Source organism: Tigriopus californicus, chromosome 11 (assembly GCF_007210705.1).
Source record: "Tigriopus californicus strain San Diego chromosome 11, Tcal_SD_v2.1, whole genome shotgun sequence".
In the NCBI taxonomy this organism is placed as follows: Eukaryota; Metazoa; Arthropoda; class Copepoda; order Harpacticoida; family Harpacticidae; genus Tigriopus; species Tigriopus californicus.
This window is the reverse complement of record NC_081450.1, coordinates 14048725-14068645: the sequence shown is the minus strand read 5'-3', so window position 1 is coordinate 14068645 and position 19921 is coordinate 14048725. Positions and strand designations below refer to the sequence as shown.

Sequence of the window (19921 nt, the reverse complement as noted above, 5' to 3'; positions counted from 1 at the left end):
CAAACAAATTGAAATAAGTTTTATTTTAAAATTACTTAAAATTTAGTTCGCCAAGTTTGCGAAGACTCTTGAACATTTGCCGCTTGAATTGAAACTGATCGAAAGAAAGGCTGTCCCCAAGTAGTTCACATACGTAATAAGTGATTGCTTGACTCTAGTGTTACGTGTTATGGAAAAAAACATCGTCGTTTGGTGAAGAGTAATCTTTACTTGGTTTGCTGGGGTGCGCTTTGACGCTAAATTTGCAGGTTTTCTTTTTTCGTTTTATCTTTTAATTCTTATTGGTGGGTGCTAGCGTCGGAGGGGTAAACTTCCCCCTGACAGCGAAGCTGGCCATTACTAGTGATGGGTTTCGATCCGGAAAATCAGCTATTTAGCTTGACGAACTTCTGGCAGGGCTCCCATTCCAAAGAAAAAGGGTAGAGAAATGAAGACCCAATATCAGGAACGAGTTTTAAAGCAGCCCTGGTTCCGAGACCTAGAACGGCAGGGTCGCGTTTCGCCACTCATTTAAGGAGTTTTTATTTCGATTTTGTACTCTCTTTAGCTTTTGATGAGAGCCCTAATCGAGGTCCTTTAATCCAAAAAGCTGACCTTCCGGATCGAAACACATCACTCGCCATTACATCGTTTGTTTATAGTTTTGTTAGGAGTGTCATATTGGTCTTCAGCCTGTGGGTGTGGCTAGCGCCTAAAATTTTCCTTTGTAGAATAGTCAGGATGAAGAATCGGACCTGGGGGCGTAAGTGTAAATCATTTCATTGAATGGAAGGTTCAGTGGTAGGAGATTGAATTAAAATTGAATCATTATTTTGGATGAAGCTCAGAAAAAATGTCAGGGCCTTGGACAAAAAAATAGGAAGGTTTTTAGGAGACATACGTACTTTATGATATTGAAACTACAGAGGAACCGTGGAAAAGCCAGCAATTTTACTCAGGCATTCAAGCTTAGGAATCGCAATAGATCTTCGACTTTTACTATGCTATTTACCCTACATTTAAGCAATTTCTAGTCCACCAAGGAATTGGCTAACACTAGAATATTGGGTTGATCAGGATGTTCCTTTAAAAACTTATCCAAGTCTTGACTCTAAACCTGAGGCCAGTTTTGAAAACGAAGAAGTGCATGTTAGATCGAGAAAAGATCGTGGTACGTTGTCTTACATATGTTGGATCTCTTCTCGCTCAAACATTCATTGCTTTGCTTTGAAAACGGCTTTAAAAAACCCTTGGATCAACCCAGTATGTGTCATTTCCTAACAAGATAATGTCATCTGACGGTTCGGGCTTTCATGAATGCATTTCCTTCATGCCCATGACTCACTTACATATGATTGTTGTATTGGTCTTCATATTGGATCTCTTCTCGCTCAAACATTCATTGCTTTGCTTTGAAAACGGCTTTAAAAAACCCTTGGATCAACCCAGTATCTGTCATTTCCTAACAAGATCATGTCTTCTGACGGTTTGGGCTTTCATGAATGCATTTCCTTCATGCCCATGACTCACTTACATATGATTGTTGTATTGGTCTTCATATTTGCTTGCAACAAATTCGGAGCGTTCAGTTGATCCTCAACAAACCAAGTGTAGTCAAAAGCACCCGAATAAAACTGAGGGTTAGCCTGACCATGTCCACGAAAACGATCCAGCCTCAGGGTTTCAGCATCGGTGACATCGAACCAAGGATCATTGTCTGAGGCCTATATGTAGATACAGACAAACCCCGATGATAACCATTGCAGAGACAGCCTCAACCTCCCAAACCATTGGTTTACCTGAAGGCCCCGAAAGCATGCCATCATAACCAAAATGGACAAAGATGGCATTTTGTGGTTCATTGCCATTTTGGACGTCTGTTCCCGTTTAAGGACAGACGATCACTGACTCCGTTCCTAACGCTTTGCGCCCTCCAGAGACCTTGGGGAAAATTTGAGACACCCAATAAAAACACATTTAGACTTCAATTGGGAACTACTCGCCACTCACTACCTGTCAGGCACTTGCGAAAGGATCCCAAAGAAAAATGCGGTTATTCCCGTAATGTTAAATATTTCCTCTTTAAATGGTGCCCATTATCTAAATTTATCGTTAGTAAGTTGAACGAGCGCAATTTTATCACATGTATCGATCGTAATGCAGTTGGCTTCTCTCCAAACTTGAATTTCTGGTGACTTACATCAATTCTCTGAATTCTATTGTGTGACAAGTTTAAGTAAGATACGATGTCGGTTTGTTTCGGTCTCTATTGTAAAGATATGTTTGAGTCTGACGGCATAACTTGCTATGCCAATGCGAAAACTCAATGCAAATACGCTAGGAAATAGGATTCAAGAAGAATCCAATTAACAGCCATATTTGTGAGAAGTGATGTTTTAATATCTATTATGATAGCCTTCGATTGAAAATGTACGCCAATATCGGTCGTAAAATATTTGACCAATACTCCAAGTGGTTGCTTTCTGAGTGCGGAACTAACACTTTATCTTAGTATGTTGTGTGCGATCATGAAATATAATATTTCATAACTTTGACAAGGTTTTGCACAATTTGACTTAATCTATTTTATTTAGCTATTTGACATTAAAAATCTGGCATGTGCGTTTGGTTTTTTTGATCATACATATAAACTATTATCAAGTTAATCAAAGTACTTCCTTTTTTTGCGGACTTCCTTACCGCTGCTGGGATTCTAATCCCAGCAGTTCAAGTCGATAAATGTATTCCTTTACTTAATCATATATATTATTTGATCGAACAACGAATTAGTGTTGGCTGATCTGGCTAACCCTTGAATATAAGGTTGATCAGGAATTTTAGTCAAAAACTTGTCCTAGTCTGACTTAAATCCTGCGACTGAAACAACGCCTACATAAGCCCTACGCGTATTTGAAGGGAGCAAATTGAACAATGAAGGAGCCCGAGAAAGAAGAGAGGTGGAATTCATTGTTTTAACTAACCTGGATTCTCGAGGGCTTGAAGGTGCTCTCAAAACGCACATTAAGCCTCTATGGTCACTACAATTGACCCTTAATCCTGGGTTGGGACAGAGCTCATGAATGCTTTTGAAAACGTACAGTATCAGATACCTTTCGTACCTTCTCTGAGCACTATACAATCCCAACGTTTCTAACCTCTCCCAATACGAGAGCTCTCTCATATCTTCAATGTTCCTAGTAAAACATCTTTGGACCTGCTCGAGCTTTTGCAAACCTGCTGAACTAATTGGAGCCCAAATGGGAGAGGCATATTCAAGATGCGGCTGAACAATCGACTTGTACAGAGTTAGCATCGTGACACTATCTCTGGACTTAAACGTGCGATATATCCAACCACATGTTTGAAAAGCCTTACAAACTTTCAACTGGATATGCTCATCGAACTTTCCATTATCTTGGAGGACTACACCTAAATCCTTTATGGATGAGACCTGCTCACTGTCCTTACCTTCGTCATCTAATAGTGGAGTGCCTAATGGCGTCAACCCAAAGGTCATTGAGCGGAATTTCATTCCATTCAGTTCCATGTTACTCGCAGCAACCCAAGAGTAGATTTGGTCTAGGACCTTTGCAAGACAACCGGAATCCTGACCATTCCTACCAACTACCAATTTTGTATCATCAGCATAGGAGGACATACTGGCATTACTACTACTTCGCATGACAACTGTAAATTATATTTGCATTGATAATGTTCAGCTTGATTAGTTTTGAGAAATCTTTTATTGATGAAGTACCAAATACCTTGCTCTGTTTAATAAAGTTCAAATTCTGAAGTGAGTTTGGGAGCCGTGCATTCTAATTTGTCTTGGGAGTATTTCAGAAATACGGCAAAAAAGTTTCATTGAAGTTATTTTACATGCTTTAAATGTGTACTCTCTTTGAGGGAGTAATTGATACGGTTGATAACGAAATGACCGTCATTTGCTTCTATATTAGAAAGAAAACCTTTGATTCCACTACGTTTTCCAAATGGTGCTATTGTAAGCACGAAAAAACTCTCACGTTACGCGTCTATTTTTCCGCCCTTCAAAGTACGGTTTGGCATTAAAATTTGGAGCCTGTACAAACTTCCTGACTTATTTTCACATGATAGGCAAAGGGAACTGTTTCAAAATAAAAGAAGAACATTTGATCAAGGATGCCAAAGGCCGCCATAAAAATTGCTCATTCGAATCTATTTTTGATCACCTTAATTAACAATGTTCTTTTTTTTCAACACAATTTATGTTTCACAGTACTATCTTTTCCTATTTTTTTCAATTGGTTGAAAAGATCTAAATCTCCCCCAGACTTATACTTGAAAGTCATGATAGCACGACAACATTCATTACCCATTCAAGAATCTGACCTCAACACAGATTGTCAATCTAGTTATTTTTAATGTTAATGACAATTGTATGGTGCGTTTTGTTCAGCTTTTTGGGAGGAAAAGACTAGCAAATCCATTTTCTTAATCATGAAGAATCATGCGGGAATGTCAGGTATCTAAAAACCCTTTCTAGTCGAAACTCGTTGAGCAATTGAATTTGATCGATTTCGATTTTTTGCAAATACGCTGATTTGCAAGATGGATTGTATTTTGTGCATTCTCACGACTGTCATATGAGGTCTTGAAATCCCATTTAATTTGCCTTCTAGTATGTAAGATCGAAATCAAGATGAAGCGGTCAAATTCTAATCAATACAAGCATTTGTGGTTTCATCTAGAGCCACTATTACATTCTATTTTGTAGTGGCACTACTTTCATCAAAATAAAACTTGTACCCAGCAAAAACCAGCCATTCAGATTTTTAAAAGCATAGCCAGTGACATTGGATATTCCATGGAGCTTTTTACTTACCGTTGATGAAATGTGGTTGTGGACCTTTAGATATGTGCATTTGTGCTTCAGAAACCTTATAAAGATTCAGACCAACAAGATTCCCCCATTTGGCAACTCCTTTTGGTTTCCATAGAAATCCGTACAAGTCAAACCCTTGGTAAACCCCCCAGACGGAGCTTAACTTAGAAGTGGTCTACGTTCATGTAAGTATTAAAAAAGTGCTTATTTCAATTGTGCATATTCTTCGACAAGGAGAATTTGTCTGAGATGTTCGGTGAAAAACATTTGAGTAAATGCTCATGATGGAACTCAAATGATCTTGTTTGTGTGATTTTATCCTTCATGCCTACTTCCATGCTTCTTCATGAAAGCTGTAATTTTTCCTAACCTAACCTTCAACGTTTATAAAATCATAATACGTCAGCTCTTCTTCGAAAAAAACAGCAAGAAAAATGTAACATCCTTCTCCGTAAATCTTTTAGTGATTGGATATTTCTAATGGTTTTGAAGTGAGACTCGAAGTAACACAGTCTATGGTTAATACAATTGATCGAATCAACGAAATGTTACAACAATTTTCTCCCCTAATCAATACGTAGTTTTAAGCGTATTTTGCAATCTTGACTCAGAGTTCGAAAACGTCCAGAAGATCCGCAATTGCTTTTGACAAAAGATGAAAGATAGAGGTAATGCAAGATGATGGAGGGAAAATAGTAGAGCAAAGTGGACCTGGCATGAAATCAATTATTTCGATTTTTATGAAGTTATTCGACAAAAAAGGGTTTACGCAATGCAATCAATCTCGAAAACTAAATCGTTATGGGGACCTTGGACTGCTTGCCAAATTTTAAACCCATACATTTAATCCAAGGTTAACAAGAGCCTAATATTTAGGCGTGTATTTATGTATGCATTGCAAGCCCGATCTATGATCACAAATTCAAGTATTTTCATATATGTACAGGGTGACTTTTAGAAAGTGTTTTCGTATTCTTTTTAACATGAAACCATGGCAGCACTTGTTGAAAAACAACTTTTGAAGTATGGAAGCAAAGTAAAACCTAGTTTTTTTTGTTCTTTATAAGCCGGAATTTTAAGCTTGAAAGCTAGCATCCTCTCCGTGTATGTAGTGAGCCAATCTGCAGGTAAGTTTCCACAGAAAATTAAGGGCGGTCAATTTGAAAACATTCTCCCTGTACCCTGTATATGTGAAATAGCGGAACTTAGTTTCAACGTCAGACATGTCAAGGAAAGCGGCACAGAAGATTGCTCAATATACTTCTTGCAGCATATCCTGCACGAAGCAAAATTATTGGTCCATTGTGTTACAGGAGAGAAAATTGAACATAAGAAGGGGAAGGATTTAGCTAAAGACAAATATCAAAAATGGCAAACACCCTTTCGGCCAAATTTTGATGGAGCCTGCCATATTTAAGCTAGGCTAATACAGCGCAATCTTATGTTCACAGTGTAACCCATTTCATGTGTGGCATGAAATTTTCAACCCGTAGACTGACTGTGCTTTTGGTTGGAAGGCATTTGCGCCATCTGCCTCTTCTAATACTGAGTGTGAAGAAACAAATGAAGGAACGAAAGAAGAGGCACTAAAAGATTTTCGTTTTTCCTAGCAACCCAAAGAGTATTAGAACATATTCTAAAACCTGGCTAAGCACAAAGCTCATGAATACTCATTTCCCCCGCTTTGAATACTGTATATAGTATAGCCCTACTTGTCTTGTCTCTACAAATAATCTAAACTGAAAGATATTGCACAGGATGGACAACCAAAAAAGTCCAGCAAATTTTGGCTTAAATTTACCTCCCTTTTACTCAATCAATTACTGAGAATTTCAATTTGGCAAGTATGCAGGCCTTTGGCTTTCTTTTTGCGTCACTTGAATTATAATCGGTCCAAAAATAACTTCAACTGAGGACAAAAGACAACACTTGTTCTATTTTCTCCACGCTGAAATCCACTCCATAAAAGATAGCGGAGATGGTTGATATCCCAAAAAGATCGGTTTATGCCCATAGAGCGTAATTTGTGTCTGGCCAAAGTTACGCCCACAAAGCTGGGAGTGGTAGAAATAATGAAATCAGAACCCAGCAATGTTGAACGCCAAGGACCCCATGAAACCCATGAGGAAGATGAGTGCCGAGTTGAAGATGAGCAATTCCACCTTGGGATACGCCAAAGTCTAAGAGGCATCTCCTCACCGAAAACCTGAAGGCCAAAAGGCTAGAGAAGGGCGAGAATGTGCTCCAGTATTTCAAGAGCCAATCCTCAACATTGAAGATTTTCTCAAACAAAAGATCCTTACTGTTGCTAGACACCACAAAAGTAGAAATGACCAATAGATCGCAGTATCATTTGATGAGGTTCCTCCCAGCCTCAATACAAAGCATCCGGCCCAGGTGATAGTCCTGGGAGTCGTGTACTCCGATCTTTTTCCCCCAAGATTAGGAAATTGGTGTCCTGGGAGTCGTGTACTCCGATCTTTTTCCCCCAAGATTAGGAAATTGGTTCCAAAGGGTACACCTACGTCCTACGGTACAAAATCTTGCGATGGCTAAAGTCCAACTGCCTCAATCGTAACTATATCTGGACCCAAGATGGTGCTCCGGCCCATGCGTCCAATAAAGCTCAACATGTCTGTGTCAAGAATTTCGCGGATATTTGGCCATTCTCCATGTGGCTCCCTTCATCCCTTGATCTCCACCCTCTGGATTTCTTCGCTTGGGGCTACTTGAAGCCCGGAACCAATAAGACTTCTCACCCCAACATCGATTCCCTCATCCCTCCCCAATCCCTCAATCTCCAGGGTGTGGACCAAGTTGCCCACGTCTCTCTTTAAGAAGAGTTGCTCGTTGTTCCGGGGCCATGTGGAGGCCATGATTGCTGCAAATGATGGACGCATAATTTGAAAATAACCTTTCAAACTCCACTAAAGTATTCTTTTTGAATGTTTTCTTTATTGTCATTGCATTTGAAAAAACTTATGGAACTTGTCATGGCTATCCATAGACCACTGGAACTTCAGTGGTCTATGGGCCATCCCACTCATTCAACTTTTTGGTCGTTCACTCCAATCCTAAGGTCATTGAACTTGCAAGTTATCACCCTGGAACACGGTTAAAGAGCGCCGCAAATGCGATAGTTACATATTTTTTTAAGTCTCATTTTCCGCTGATTCGCACAAGAATGTGTTTGCCTCAATTTTATAGCCATCTTCTTGTTTTCCTCACAAGAGTAGTTTGAACTATCGATCAGTCTGACAAACCGTTGAACGAGTGATCATTTTTCAACGAACTTAAGCAACCTTATATAATGCGATCCAAATTGTCAAACTTTGTTTAAAAAATGTATTTATTGGCACATGAAAAATAACTAGTACTCCAAAATGATCCGATCCAAGGTCATTATTATTATTTGAAAGCTTTGAGCGTATTTCTTCACAGCCATGTCATTTGGTGAAATTTCAAGCCAGATCCAGGTCGATGGGAAATAAACCAACAGAGCTCTCAAAACATAGGTCGACCCACTGCCCAGGCAATAAGGGCCAGTTATGACACTTTAATCGTAGGTTGTTTATTTGGCTACTTGAGGTTTCTGAAAAGAAGAAGGCGGGGCAAACGGGGACATAAATATGGGAACAAGTTGACAGTTGTTGGTCTACTCTTGTAGAGTTTAGCAGCAGTGTGTCCTCACAATTCCCAAATTGGCCACCCAAGGGCCAAAATTGAACAACGAAACAGGAACACTCGCACGGAAGACTGCACTGGCAAGCTTCCAAATTGGCCTTCCCTTCTTTAAAAGTTGTCTTTCAAAGTGGTCGATTCAGGAGTGTAAGTGTTGCAAACGAACTACAATTTTTGCTCTCAGATGTCGTTGTTGCTAATTTTCTAATTCCCTCTGGAAAAATGAGCAGAACGTTACATTTCTTGGCTCTGAATTGAAAAATCATGGACTCCTTTTCCTTAAATGCTACACTTTTAAGCTTGCAATTTTACTAAGAATACATGCAGATGCAACTATTTGGCCTCCTTTTCATTCAATTTTGACCTTTGAAGTAAACAATTACCCAGCAACCCTGCTCGTCCCTAAATATAAAAATCGATACCAAATTATCTTGCATTTCATATCGATCACTCCCATTTGAGGATTTCTAAACACCAAATTGCACGGAAAGCACTATTCTTAAATAAAAATTATCCTACATAAAGTTGTGAGGCAATCGGACCACCTGCCAACTTCAAATTAAGAGGTTGGTTCTCAAAAAGATCATTGCCAGCCAAGAGGTGCTCACGTAAATTCTAAAAAAGTATATTACCCAATCACCTCCCTGCATATACCAAATCGTTTTCTCATTGTATCCTCTACCAAATGTGCAACATATGACAATCCAATCCAACCAACTTCACTTCTTGAAAAAAAGGTCGCCTGCAAGAATTATATTGGTTCGAAATGCAACAGAAAATGAGGTCAAAACTCTTGGACTATAATTTTACGAGAGAACAGTGAGAAGAAACGGGCTCTCGTGAATTGTACTGAGTTGCACATTTTTAATAAAAAAAGACAACACACACCCCAAATTACAAAACAACAAACTAAGATGGTACATGCAAACAAAAAAACACACTATTGTAGTTTGTAGTTATACATGATTGATTGAAAGGGGATCAGTTGGAAAGGAGCTCTTATACACGAAAGCGATTTTGTGATACTGACCGATTCATTCACAATGACAAGGTTGCATTGTAGGTCTCAAAACGATTCGGATTCCATGAAATGGAGTTGAAGGGGAAACTTTAAAAAAGGTTCGTCTTAATTATCTTTTTACTTACGCAAACATTCTTCGATCTCATTTGGAAACCATATCATGTTATCATCATCATTCGACCAAATGCACGTGGAAGTTTGGACTACGAAGTTGATTTAAACGAGAACAGAGTAATATGTAAATGTCTCTCCAATTTAGGTGTAACGGTATTATTTACCAGATTGATAATTAGTCGATAATTTTTTGTAGGGACACTCATATGTGACCTGAACACCTAATTGAGAGTTCTGGGCCGGCCATATCATTTCCATATTCATGAAATGCAACGGCGGTGGATGATGGCAACTTCGTGCTAAAATCAATGAACTGGGGTAAATAATCCTTCAAGAGAGTTCGACAAAACATTTACATATTCGCCGCGTTCAATGCAAATGAAACTCTTTGAACGTACGGACACATTTCCTGGTCACGGATGGACGCCACTTTCTATTAGCCGCACATTCCGTAACCATATAAGGTCCCGATCCACCTTGGAACTCGTAACCGTTGGGACATTGGTACTTGGTCTGATCCATGCCAAACCACAGCCAACCACCCTCTGGAGCCTTGGGTGGCGCTCGTGGGCAAGGAAGCTCTGGAATGGGACAATTTGAGCTTCTCGAACTGAAGGGAGGAAATTGGTGTTCATCTTATTCCATGGTCTCTTACTTTTACAGTCTTCAATGGCTGAACGGTTCCAATGCTTGTTTGCCATGCAATGAATGGTGGTTGAATTCTCTCCCGTGCTAGGATATCCCCAGAATAAAGATGGGCAACTGGCAAAAAATTAAGTGATTAAATAGTAGGTAGACTGTTGCATGAGTTTAACAATGCTCTAAGATCTAACTTGTAAGTTATCTGGTGAAGGTATGTTTTAGTGACGGAATCCCATGTGTAGTTTCCTTTGTCATTTCTTGGCACAGATGGTGGGTCGTCCGTGCAATTGATAGCTGGAAAATAAAATAAGGGGGAAAAGTGATCATATGTTTAAGTCGTTTTAAAGGTCTTTAACTCGTTTGTTCATGTTTTGTTCCATATTTGCCATCCTAAATAAAATGTATCTTTAACTTGAAGTGTAAATTCACGTTTTTACATCTTTAATGTAAGCATATTTAAGCTTAAGTTAGTATGGTTTGGCTAGTTTTAGTTTTGAACTAATAAACTTGATGCAAAAATCAAACCGGTTAACGTCTTACAAACACATTTTCCATGGCCATCAATTTACGTCCTGCCAAGAAAATTTATTCAACGCATTGGCTAGTTGATATTTTTTTGTGCTTTGAAATGCAAGAAGTATAGGTATAATATCTTTCATTTAAAAGTGTGATCTTCATTGATAAGACCAAGTTAGAAAAAGTCCAACAGCAAGACACAAATATAAATCACAAAAACAAATCAAGCCATGAAAAGGAATAAGACTCACGAACGCATTTGGGTTTGCGGGTGACATTCCAATCCGCATATGTTTCGCATTTTACAAAAAGTTCACTGTTCTCTTGTCCAAAGGCCAGTAACTGGGGGGTTTCGAAGACATAGCCTTCAGGACATGTGTAGGTAATATGAGTGTCTTGGGGAAACGTTTCATTCTCGAGGCAAGTCCAGAATTTTGTATTCCAATCTGTGGTTCCTGAAACAACGGAATCTTTGGAAAACTTGGGCGGACATGGACATGCCACTCCTATGTAACGCAAGAGAAAAAGAATTATTGGTAAACAAATGAAAGGCCATCCATTTTGTCTTAATATGCAATTCAGCTCTACAACTCACGTTCACACCGTGCAGTCCTATCAAAAAGATACAGATATTCCCAATTGTGACACATGGCATAGTGGGTGATGTTATTGGACCCCTCAAAAACGTAACCTTCCGGGCATTGAAAAGAGACGAAATCCAACTGAAATTGAAACAGTCAAACAAGTTATTTCTCTTGCCAACTAGGGAGCCTCTGTTTCCAAGACCACAACCTCTTTCGTAACTAAGGCAGATCCTTGGTCGTAACTTGTAGTGAAATTAACCAAATCCGATGCATCCCAAGGCGTGACAAAGACTGGGAAATCGGGCTCGCTTAAACACGCAACCTCAACAACCTCGGACGGACAATCCGGGACGCAAAATCCCCAATCTAAAACATTTTTTGCGTCGTCCACTTCTGCAAATGGCATTTGTGGACTATGGAACAAAATGTAAGTTTCGTATAGTTTGTATATTCGTATGTTAACCTGTGGCACACCAAGGCAGAAACACGTCCAAAGTGGAACATTTTGTATATTCCAGGTCAGTAACTTCTCCTGAGGCAGACACATTTTGGTATGAGAATGGAAAGATGCATTGTTTGCCCTGAGTGGTGTAGCAGGCTGAAAATGGATGGTTCAATCCAGGTTGGCTCTTTTAAAGTTCCATGCATTAGGGTTGACTACCTTTATATTCACAAGCATATAGATGGCTCTCATTTTGACAAGCCCTGCCAAACAGAGTTTGAAGCAAGCCATTGGCGTCCATTTTCAAGCATCCTAAAACCGTCCATCAGGATCGAACCCATTTTTACTCACACAACGCTTCGCACTTTGATGCACTCAAATTCTTTACCCGCGGTTTGGTTTGAAGGTGGATCATGATACCAAATTCCATCTTCTCGTAAGTCCTGCAACGCTCCAGGCACCTCCAGGATCCCTCCTCGACCATCCATCCACGTTTGGTTATCTGATAACTCTGCTCCCAACCAAATTGAACCGCTGGTTATTCTACAACGACAAAGTTAGTTTGCCTCGGTTGGTCCTCGTTAAGAACGATCTAGTATGATTGTTGGACCCAAACTTACCGGGTTCTGCTTCTGAACGCTTCCAAAGCCTTTGTCGACCTTGGCCAAGCCAGTTTCCTCAGGTTGTCGGCTGAATCATGGCATGAATCTGATCCATAAGGCCCCGGATGGCTTAAAGTTTTGTAACAACTTCTTGGTCCCAGCTCTGGCGCCAAGGTGTAATCCTCAGGACATTGGGGTTCTATGGTCAAAAATAAAGATGATTTTGAGTATTGATGTAGTTATAACACTTTTATGTTCTCAACAAATGTACCTCTCCATTCGCAAAGGAATCCAAATTCTTGCGTGCACTTGGTATTACGGGCCTTATATCCGTAGGATGCTCTCAAAAAAACACAGGGACCATTCCAATGGCCCGATGAAGAGACTATATTGAAGTTGAAGTCGATGGTTTCATCAAAAACCATTCCGTCCGCGTAGAATTTGTCGTCACTTTCCATTACTCGCAAAGGAATGTACATGTCCTCATCAACAAAGTGTTGCTTCAAGCCTATTTGCACTCCCATCCAAATGTCTCTTTTAACTTGAAATACGAACCAGTTTTGGCATTACATCATTTCATAAATGTTTGAGCACACGCTTACTATTCATTTTTGCATATTCCCTGGCAAATTCCAATTGTGCCTTCGTTTTGGCGGCATAAACTGTGGCCCCTCTAATTCCACAATATTCCTAGAATTGAGCAGCGTGTGTTTTAGACTTTGACCTGATAGTCTATATATTTACCAAACATTTGTACTTGAGCATTTTCAAAAGTCATCGTTTCCCGAGAAGGCAACAAACAGGATCCACGATAAAACGTAAATCCCTCGGGACATGGATCATCTGGCACCAAATGTCGGCCCGTTTGTTGACAAAAGTAATAGTAATCCGCCTCACAATCATCCGTATCTAGGCGTCTAGAAAATAGGGAATGTCATCAATAAAAAAACTAACATCAAAGCTGGATCTTTATATATGCTATTACCCTCCATTTGACTCCGGAACCTTGGCGCAATTTCCAAAGGTTGAACTTGATTCAGTCCACAAGCTTCCAGATGAATTATAAATAGAGATGCCATCAGCCGATTCATAATATCCAAATCCAGCTCGAGAGTCTAATCCGACCCAAAAAGAGCTCTCTCCCGTGTTCTCCTTCAAGATTCGGGACAAGTAATCCAACAAATCAGGTTCCATCGAGTGAATGAGTTGCGATTTGTATCCAGTTTCACCCTTTGCATTGCATTTCACCTCAGCTTGAGCGAATGAAGCCTTTCTGTGAGACATTTTGAAGCACTTATCGTCCCAATGGATTTGCCCAGGATAGCATTTTTCATGCTTCTCAGCACAATGATCCATTTCCAAAACTTGACCGGGACTCAAGGCCGTGTTGTAGATCTGTACGCAACTTAAACCACCTTGAAGTCCTTGTGAAGACGGATCGATCCGACTCGATCCCAATCTTCCCGGATGACGAAGGGCGGTGACGAACCAATCCTCGGCATCCAAATGGAAGTAATTACCCTGCAAAAAATGTTCAAGGGATATAAAAGAATGTGTAGTCGATGTATTGCGCTTGTTTCTGGCACAAGGACGGCTTACGCTAAGCTCGGTCGAGCCATTTTGAAAGCCATAGGTTTGATCTCTATAAATGGTTCCACGTTTAGTCACTGAATCATATGTGATTCCATAAGAGGCAAATTTGTTCGGTTCGGTCATTCTGGACGAATCTGCAATTGAGTATGATTGTTAGAATGTGACCATCATAATGGGCACTGAGAAAGATGATGCCTACCAATTGTTTGGAACTCTTGAGGGCCTTGATTATTGCGAAGGATGAAAACTGGCGCACCATTCCGCAGCTCAATCAGCAACCCGTTGGTCTCGTTGTTGGGATCCCGAAAGTCCTATTTAACGGAGAAGCCTTGAGACAGTTGAGCTTCAGTTCCAATTAATCAAAACTTAAATTTACCATGATGGTGGCAAGATGTGTTAGCTCCCAAAGTTCGATGGTGAAAAAGATGGAAAATCCCTTTCCACCCTCCAATCCTTTGGCTAAATCTAGATAACTCTTTCCACCGAACAAAGCGGACCCCATTTGAAAGGATCTTATCCAGCGAGTGGAAAATCCAATATTCGTACCAGTTACAACCACATCTTTTCCAGATTGATCTTGAAGACCCACCTCTTTCGTCAAAGTCAAGACTAGCTGTTTTCCTATAGCCTTTTCTCTCGAGAAATCAGATTGTGCTTGATCTGAAACGATTTCAGTTACTTAGTTGGCATAAAGTAAGAACTATGAGTTAAAACCACACACACATACGTACTTCTTTGACAAACAAACCCTGCCTTCTTTGAACATTGGCTTTTCAATATTCGATGGTTTGGCCCATAAAGCTCAAGTAGGGTACAATTCGTTCTCCCGGGATATACATCTAGATATAATGAAGATAATCGTACTTTCATAAGGGTCATAAAACTACTTAAAATTTATACCTGGTGGACACGGGTCGTTTCTGACACACAAGGATTCATACTGGGCGCTACAGTCTGTTTCCAACAAACCTTGTCCCATTATCCGAAGACACGGCAAGTGTTTTAGATTTCTCGATATTCTGAGTCGGCTCGAATTGATTGGGGTATTGAACAGATCTGTCCAGTGATATGGGCAATCAGCAGAACCTGCAACGCATTTGTCGAACTGGCGATTGACTCCAACCCACATTCCACTTTTATTTTTGTTCAACTCTAGATTGACGAAAAGTAGTGGACTAGTCTAGGGCATTGTTGAGATTAAGATGGACTCAGATGATACCTTCATATCGGAAGATCATTTGTAAAGAACTTTGGTCAAGACCAGTGGCCAAAGACCCGCTATGGTTGGCGCAAGAGGAATTGGCCTCTGCAAATCCCATGGGCGTCCATTCTTTGTAGTAGCATTGGTCGTCATGTTTATAGAAATCAACCGTGGACTCCGAACAATTGCAGCCTATGGAACTATTCAATGAGTGTCATGATTTAATCTCAAGTGAGCTGATAATATAACTCACGAATGAGGGGATCAAAAAATGAAGAGTAAGTCGGTCGAGAGCTAGGTTCAAACTGTGCCTTCATCCAGTATTGACTTGTGTTTTCATGAGATTGGTTTTGCTTGATAAATTCAGTGATCACTTGAACCTGGAGTTGAACCACTCATATTTTGTTGTTGTTTGTCAATGACATAATAGCTGAATTTCTTACGTCCAGAGAATTAGCAGTAATAGCCAAAATCATTCCCTTTTCTTCTCGACACGCCATTTTAGCCTCCATCATGTCCAATTCAGCATCATGAACGATTTTCAAACAAGTGTCGCTGTATTTATGGTAGTCCTTTGGGCAAGCAAAATTGTCGTCCATTTGGCACACGTAATGGTGTTTCTGGAGACGTGTGTTGGGATCATTCAGGTTCTCGTTGTAAGTGGATAGTTTGGCTTCATTCAAATGCAAACCAAACGCGACAGGGACCCTCAAGTGTAATTTGACATAGTCATCCCGGGCTAAGCACAGTCCTTGGTCTTTACTGAAATCCACTCCCTCCAGAGAATATCCCAAGCTATCAAAATGACGTCAAATTTAATGGCCAGTTAGGATGAATAAACTTGGTTTTCCTAAGCTATTGTCCCATGCTAAATTAAAAGTTGGTCGGAAATGAGTAGGTAAATAGTACAGAAAATCTATTTTTGAAAATACTTCCTTTTCCTTGAGCCCATTTAATGGCCTTAAAAACTATAGGAAAAAAATACACAGTCCAAAATCAAAGTTCATGGCAATCATGGTTTTGGTACTAAGCTTAGCAAACAATGTTTTCCCAGCACTTAAAAAGTGTGGTTAGAATATTAGAATAGAGGGGACGTTACTTTAGGTCCACCCTGTTGTCGAAGTACCAAGTTCGGAGGTACCTGTTTTGAAACTTTGCTTTCGTAGGGTTCCTTGAATTCCACGAATTTTGGAGACCGCGAAACATCCCTATTGCATAATTTGCATTTCTGGGAACGCCTGCATCCAACATATCCAAACGTAGCAATTCCAATTCTGCACAATTGCGGAAAGCGTATAAAGTAGCATTGGTTTTGGCACAATCCACTATGGCTTCGGGAATGGTTCTGAAAGTCAAATCACGCTAATTCATGCTAAAAGAGTGGTGAAAACTTCGTTCAAAATGACCGTACTTGTTGCTGATGGCCACGTAGATACAAGAGTTTAAGTTCTTGCTCCATTTATAAGGTGGAGTGCACCTGGATTGGCAAATGTAGCCAATCAGCTCCTCTCTTTGGGCTGCCTTCCACGTAAATCCGGACTCGGCATCAACATATATTCTACTTATATTGGAACACCCCATTGTGGGTGGACATCCTAGGTCTATTTCAAATGGAACATAGAATGCTTGAGGAACAAATGTTACTCAATTTTACCTGGCATGTTAGTCTTCCAGTTTGTGTAGGGTCCAAATGGTTTGAGTTGATTGGTTCGACTGTTGATCCATTTCCATCCGTTTTGGTACTCGGCTCCAACCCAGAAGACGTTCGTTTGGAAGTAATGGAGGTACTTTTGTCGTTTATTTTGGAGTAGAATCTGCAGATCTTTTGAGATTTGCCCATCCTCGATGGTAAGTAATTCGGCGCCTTCATCTAGACAAGCATTGTGCGCGTCGTCAAATGTGACCAGAAACGTGGAGATACGAACGCATTTGTTTCCAGCCTTTAAATTTTGGGAGATTCATGGCTCTTACGATAGTACTGTGACTTTGTGTTGCTTGGAATAATCCATTTTACCAAATGAAAGTGATCTTGGCAACCCTCGTCTTGAGGAATTAAATAATCGGAACATTTGCCTTTCAATCCGGTCACATACGTCTCAGTCAATGATGTGTCGAGTTTACTGGCACACCAATAATGTTCCATGCGAGTGTTTGGGTCCAAAGTTTGTCTCGTGCACGTTTCGTAGTACCTGAAATTTGATTCATGGAAAGTGATAAGCGATGCGTGAGTTAACCCAAATTTAAAATTTTGAATTTACCTTTTGTTCATAAGAAAAGGGACGGAACAATAATGTCCTTCCAGTTGCGAATATGCCATCGACCTCTCGTCTGAACAAAATGCCCATTTTCCTGGTACCATCAATCCATTTTCATCGACTTTTGTAGCACACCAAGAATGTGCCGCGCATTCTATGACCAACAAATGTGACTCATCCTTAAATTGCCCTGCTTTTCTATTTTAGAGTGTTCCTCTTTCCGACTAGGAGTTATTTCAATCGGCCAATTCAAACGTTTGAGTGCATGAAAAATGCCGATGTAAAAAAAAAATCAAATTTACGATGGTTTAGTTTGCAGCACGCTAGAAAACAGGCCTAAGTGCGAGGAGAGTGACTACTCCAATTACAAAAATGACTAATTATAATGGTGTGTGTTTGACTTAAGCTGACATCACGAAGATTTAGAAAAGAAGTAGAAACGGTCGCACGGCTCAAAAACATATCGCTGAATCCTGCAAACCCTACGAATTATTTGGTTTGCTGGCCCGTATTTTTACTTGCTATGGTAGGTAGGCCTTATCTCCTTGCATTATTCATATCCTTCCAAAAGTACGGTTGTATTCGACTGCTTTCACCCGCAGAAAAATCCGAATGTGTTATTTGATGGCTATCGTGCGGCTTTCCTATCCAATATGAGAATCATTGAATTTGAAAACACTGTGACACAATACGCTTCTACGTTTAAATCTTATTGCCATTTTGTTTTTGGTTTTTTCTCCTTTCCCTGCTTGCCTCCTTTTCTTTCTTCTCTTCTAAAATGCAATCAATATCATTCCTGAAGATCTTCTCCAGTTTCAGGCAAAAGCAAGCTCATGCTTATCCAGAACGTGAGTAATAGATACGTCAGAAAATGTTTAGAAAAGGTATTACAAGTGTGTGCGTATTCACAAGAGCTCTTGGTCGAGAGGCGACATTCCCACCAAGCAATTGTTTTAGTTTGAACATATTTTGGTCCTTTGGCAGCAAGGTGTCATCAAACAATGCACTTGAGCCCTGAATTTGGAACTTCATTTTGATAATCGCTTGGCTTAATGTATGCAAAATCAATCCCTATCGTACACATAGTGCAGTCTGGCTGAAACCGAAAAAATGTCAGAGTTTATATTCTTTGCCAAGAGCTTTCGTATTTTTGAAGGGATCAATTCGATACTAAATCAACCAAATCAAATACTTGATACACCTTAACGTTGTTGACACACTTGAATCTATCAATACCCTATCATTATAATACTTATGGCTTTTTGATTCTTTAAATTGAATAATCAATCAGTTAGTATTGGCTCATGCTATGATTTTAAGACAGCTGACCTGGGTCAGCCACATCGGGTCCAACGCAACCATGATAAGTGGCATTATTGAAGCCAAATGGAAAATGGCAGACTTTCACGGCCCCATCCTCACTGATGGCTTCCGTAGGTCTGGCTTCGCATAGGTACCCCAATGTTCCATGTCCTGTTATGTCTCCGTCAGAGTAACCTTGGCAAGGGGTGTTGACCAATTTACCATCCGGGCTCATCAAGGCCACACAAGCCTTGCTCGGATCATTCTCCGGAAACCCAGTACGCCATGGAATGGCTGTTCCTTCTAACGGCTCAGATGGGACAGTTCCATCGGCATATTGAACCACCGGCGTTCCAGTCGATAAATCAATAAACAGGCCCAGGGCTACAAAGGATGTCTCGGCATTATGCTTGAAATGTTGACCCGTTAAGAAGGAGTGAGATTCCAGTTTCAGGAAATGTGTCCAAAAATCTTCCGACCGAGGTTCCAAGAGTTTGGCACCGTCCTTGTTGCACTCCGCCTGAGCTTCATCCACACTGGACTTGGTTTTGGATGGATAGGGAGGGGAAAGCTAGAAAAAATGGTTGGTTTAAAATGACGCTTTTAAGGCTTATACCCCGTTGCATACCTTGTAACAGGATTGATCCTTGTACATTCTTCTGTACCCAATAGGACAATGATTGACCTTGCATGTTTCAGGGCACTGAAGTTCAGATCCAGGGAGATGATTGAATTCCTCATCTGTAGAACCACTACACCATGGAGATCCGTCCAACGATCCCAATGTTATGCAAGAATCGTACACTCGGTTCTGGTATCTGCAATTGAATTAATACACGCTCTTTTTCATTGGATTTCATTTGTTCTTTTGCATTTCTTTTAACACAAAAAAAATCGAAATTTCAAATCTTAAAATGAGTTGGAACTGTCATTGAGTTATTAACTATTCATTAAACTGGACTTATTACTTGAAGGGAAATTGGCAAGTCAATCCACTTCGCGAGACGCATTGAGTGAACTGACAAATTCCATGGAATTTCTCTTCACTAATTGAAGAGCAATTTTGGGCATGAATGGGCTCGATTTCCGATCCTGGAATCCCAATGCAAGAACGCCCGATTTCGT

General features: G+C 40.2%; 2 protein-coding genes across 2 annotated transcripts; both read right to left on the bottom strand.

The window, feature by feature from the left end:
- Nucleotides 1-8184: 8184 nt before the first annotated feature.
- On the bottom strand, nucleotides 8185-17508 carry LOC131891197 (uncharacterized). Its single transcript, XM_059240720.1, has 30 exons — nucleotides 17498-17508; nucleotides 17254-17428; nucleotides 16894-17179; nucleotides 16651-16840; nucleotides 16381-16584; nucleotides 15683-16034; nucleotides 15493-15619; nucleotides 15258-15431; nucleotides 14939-15190; nucleotides 14770-14877; nucleotides 14415-14698; nucleotides 14238-14349; nucleotides 14045-14172; nucleotides 13431-13966; nucleotides 13203-13362; nucleotides 13048-13135; nucleotides 12717-12986; nucleotides 12464-12644; nucleotides 12232-12386; nucleotides 12063-12155; nucleotides 11865-11999; nucleotides 11610-11794; nucleotides 11413-11539; nucleotides 11069-11323; nucleotides 10493-10595; nucleotides 10315-10421; nucleotides 10058-10240; nucleotides 9824-9958; nucleotides 9671-9748; nucleotides 8185-8435 (listed from the first exon to the last, which is right to left on the bottom strand). Exons 1-30 carry the CDS (start codon nucleotides 17506-17508, stop codon nucleotides 8305-8307), a joined length of 5325 nt encoding a protein of 1774 aa, XP_059096703.1. The 3' UTR covers nucleotides 8185-8304.
- Nucleotides 17509-18768: 1260 nt separating this feature from the next.
- LOC131890696 (uncharacterized) lies at nucleotides 18769-19602 on the bottom strand. The gene is made up of 2 exons (XM_059240102.1): nucleotides 19425-19602; nucleotides 18769-19367 (listed from the first exon to the last, which is right to left on the bottom strand). Exons 1-2 carry the CDS (start codon nucleotides 19449-19451, stop codon nucleotides 18810-18812), a joined length of 585 nt encoding a protein of 194 aa, XP_059096085.1. The 5' UTR covers nucleotides 19452-19602; the 3' UTR covers nucleotides 18769-18809.
- Between the last annotated feature and the right edge of the window lie 319 nt (nucleotides 19603-19921).

Excerpts from the sequence above, each read along its gene's own strand:
- LOC131891197 (XM_059240720.1), bottom strand. Across the intron at positions 17,180-17,253 it reads GCCAAGATCACTTTCATTTG|GCTGGAAACAAATGCGTTCG; the intron begins GTAAAATGGATT and ends CAAAATTTAAAG. Across the intron at positions 14,350-14,414 it reads CACATCTTGCCACCATCATG|GACTTTCGGGATCCCAACAA; the intron begins GTAAATTTAAGT and ends TCCGTTAAATAG.
- LOC131890696 (XM_059240102.1), bottom strand. The coding sequence starts at position 19,451 with ATGTACAAGGATCAATCCTGTTACAAG. Across the intron at positions 19,368-19,424 it reads AGGATCAATCCTGTTACAAG|CTTTCCCCTCCCTATCCATC; the intron begins GTATGCAACGGG and ends CATTTTTTCTAG.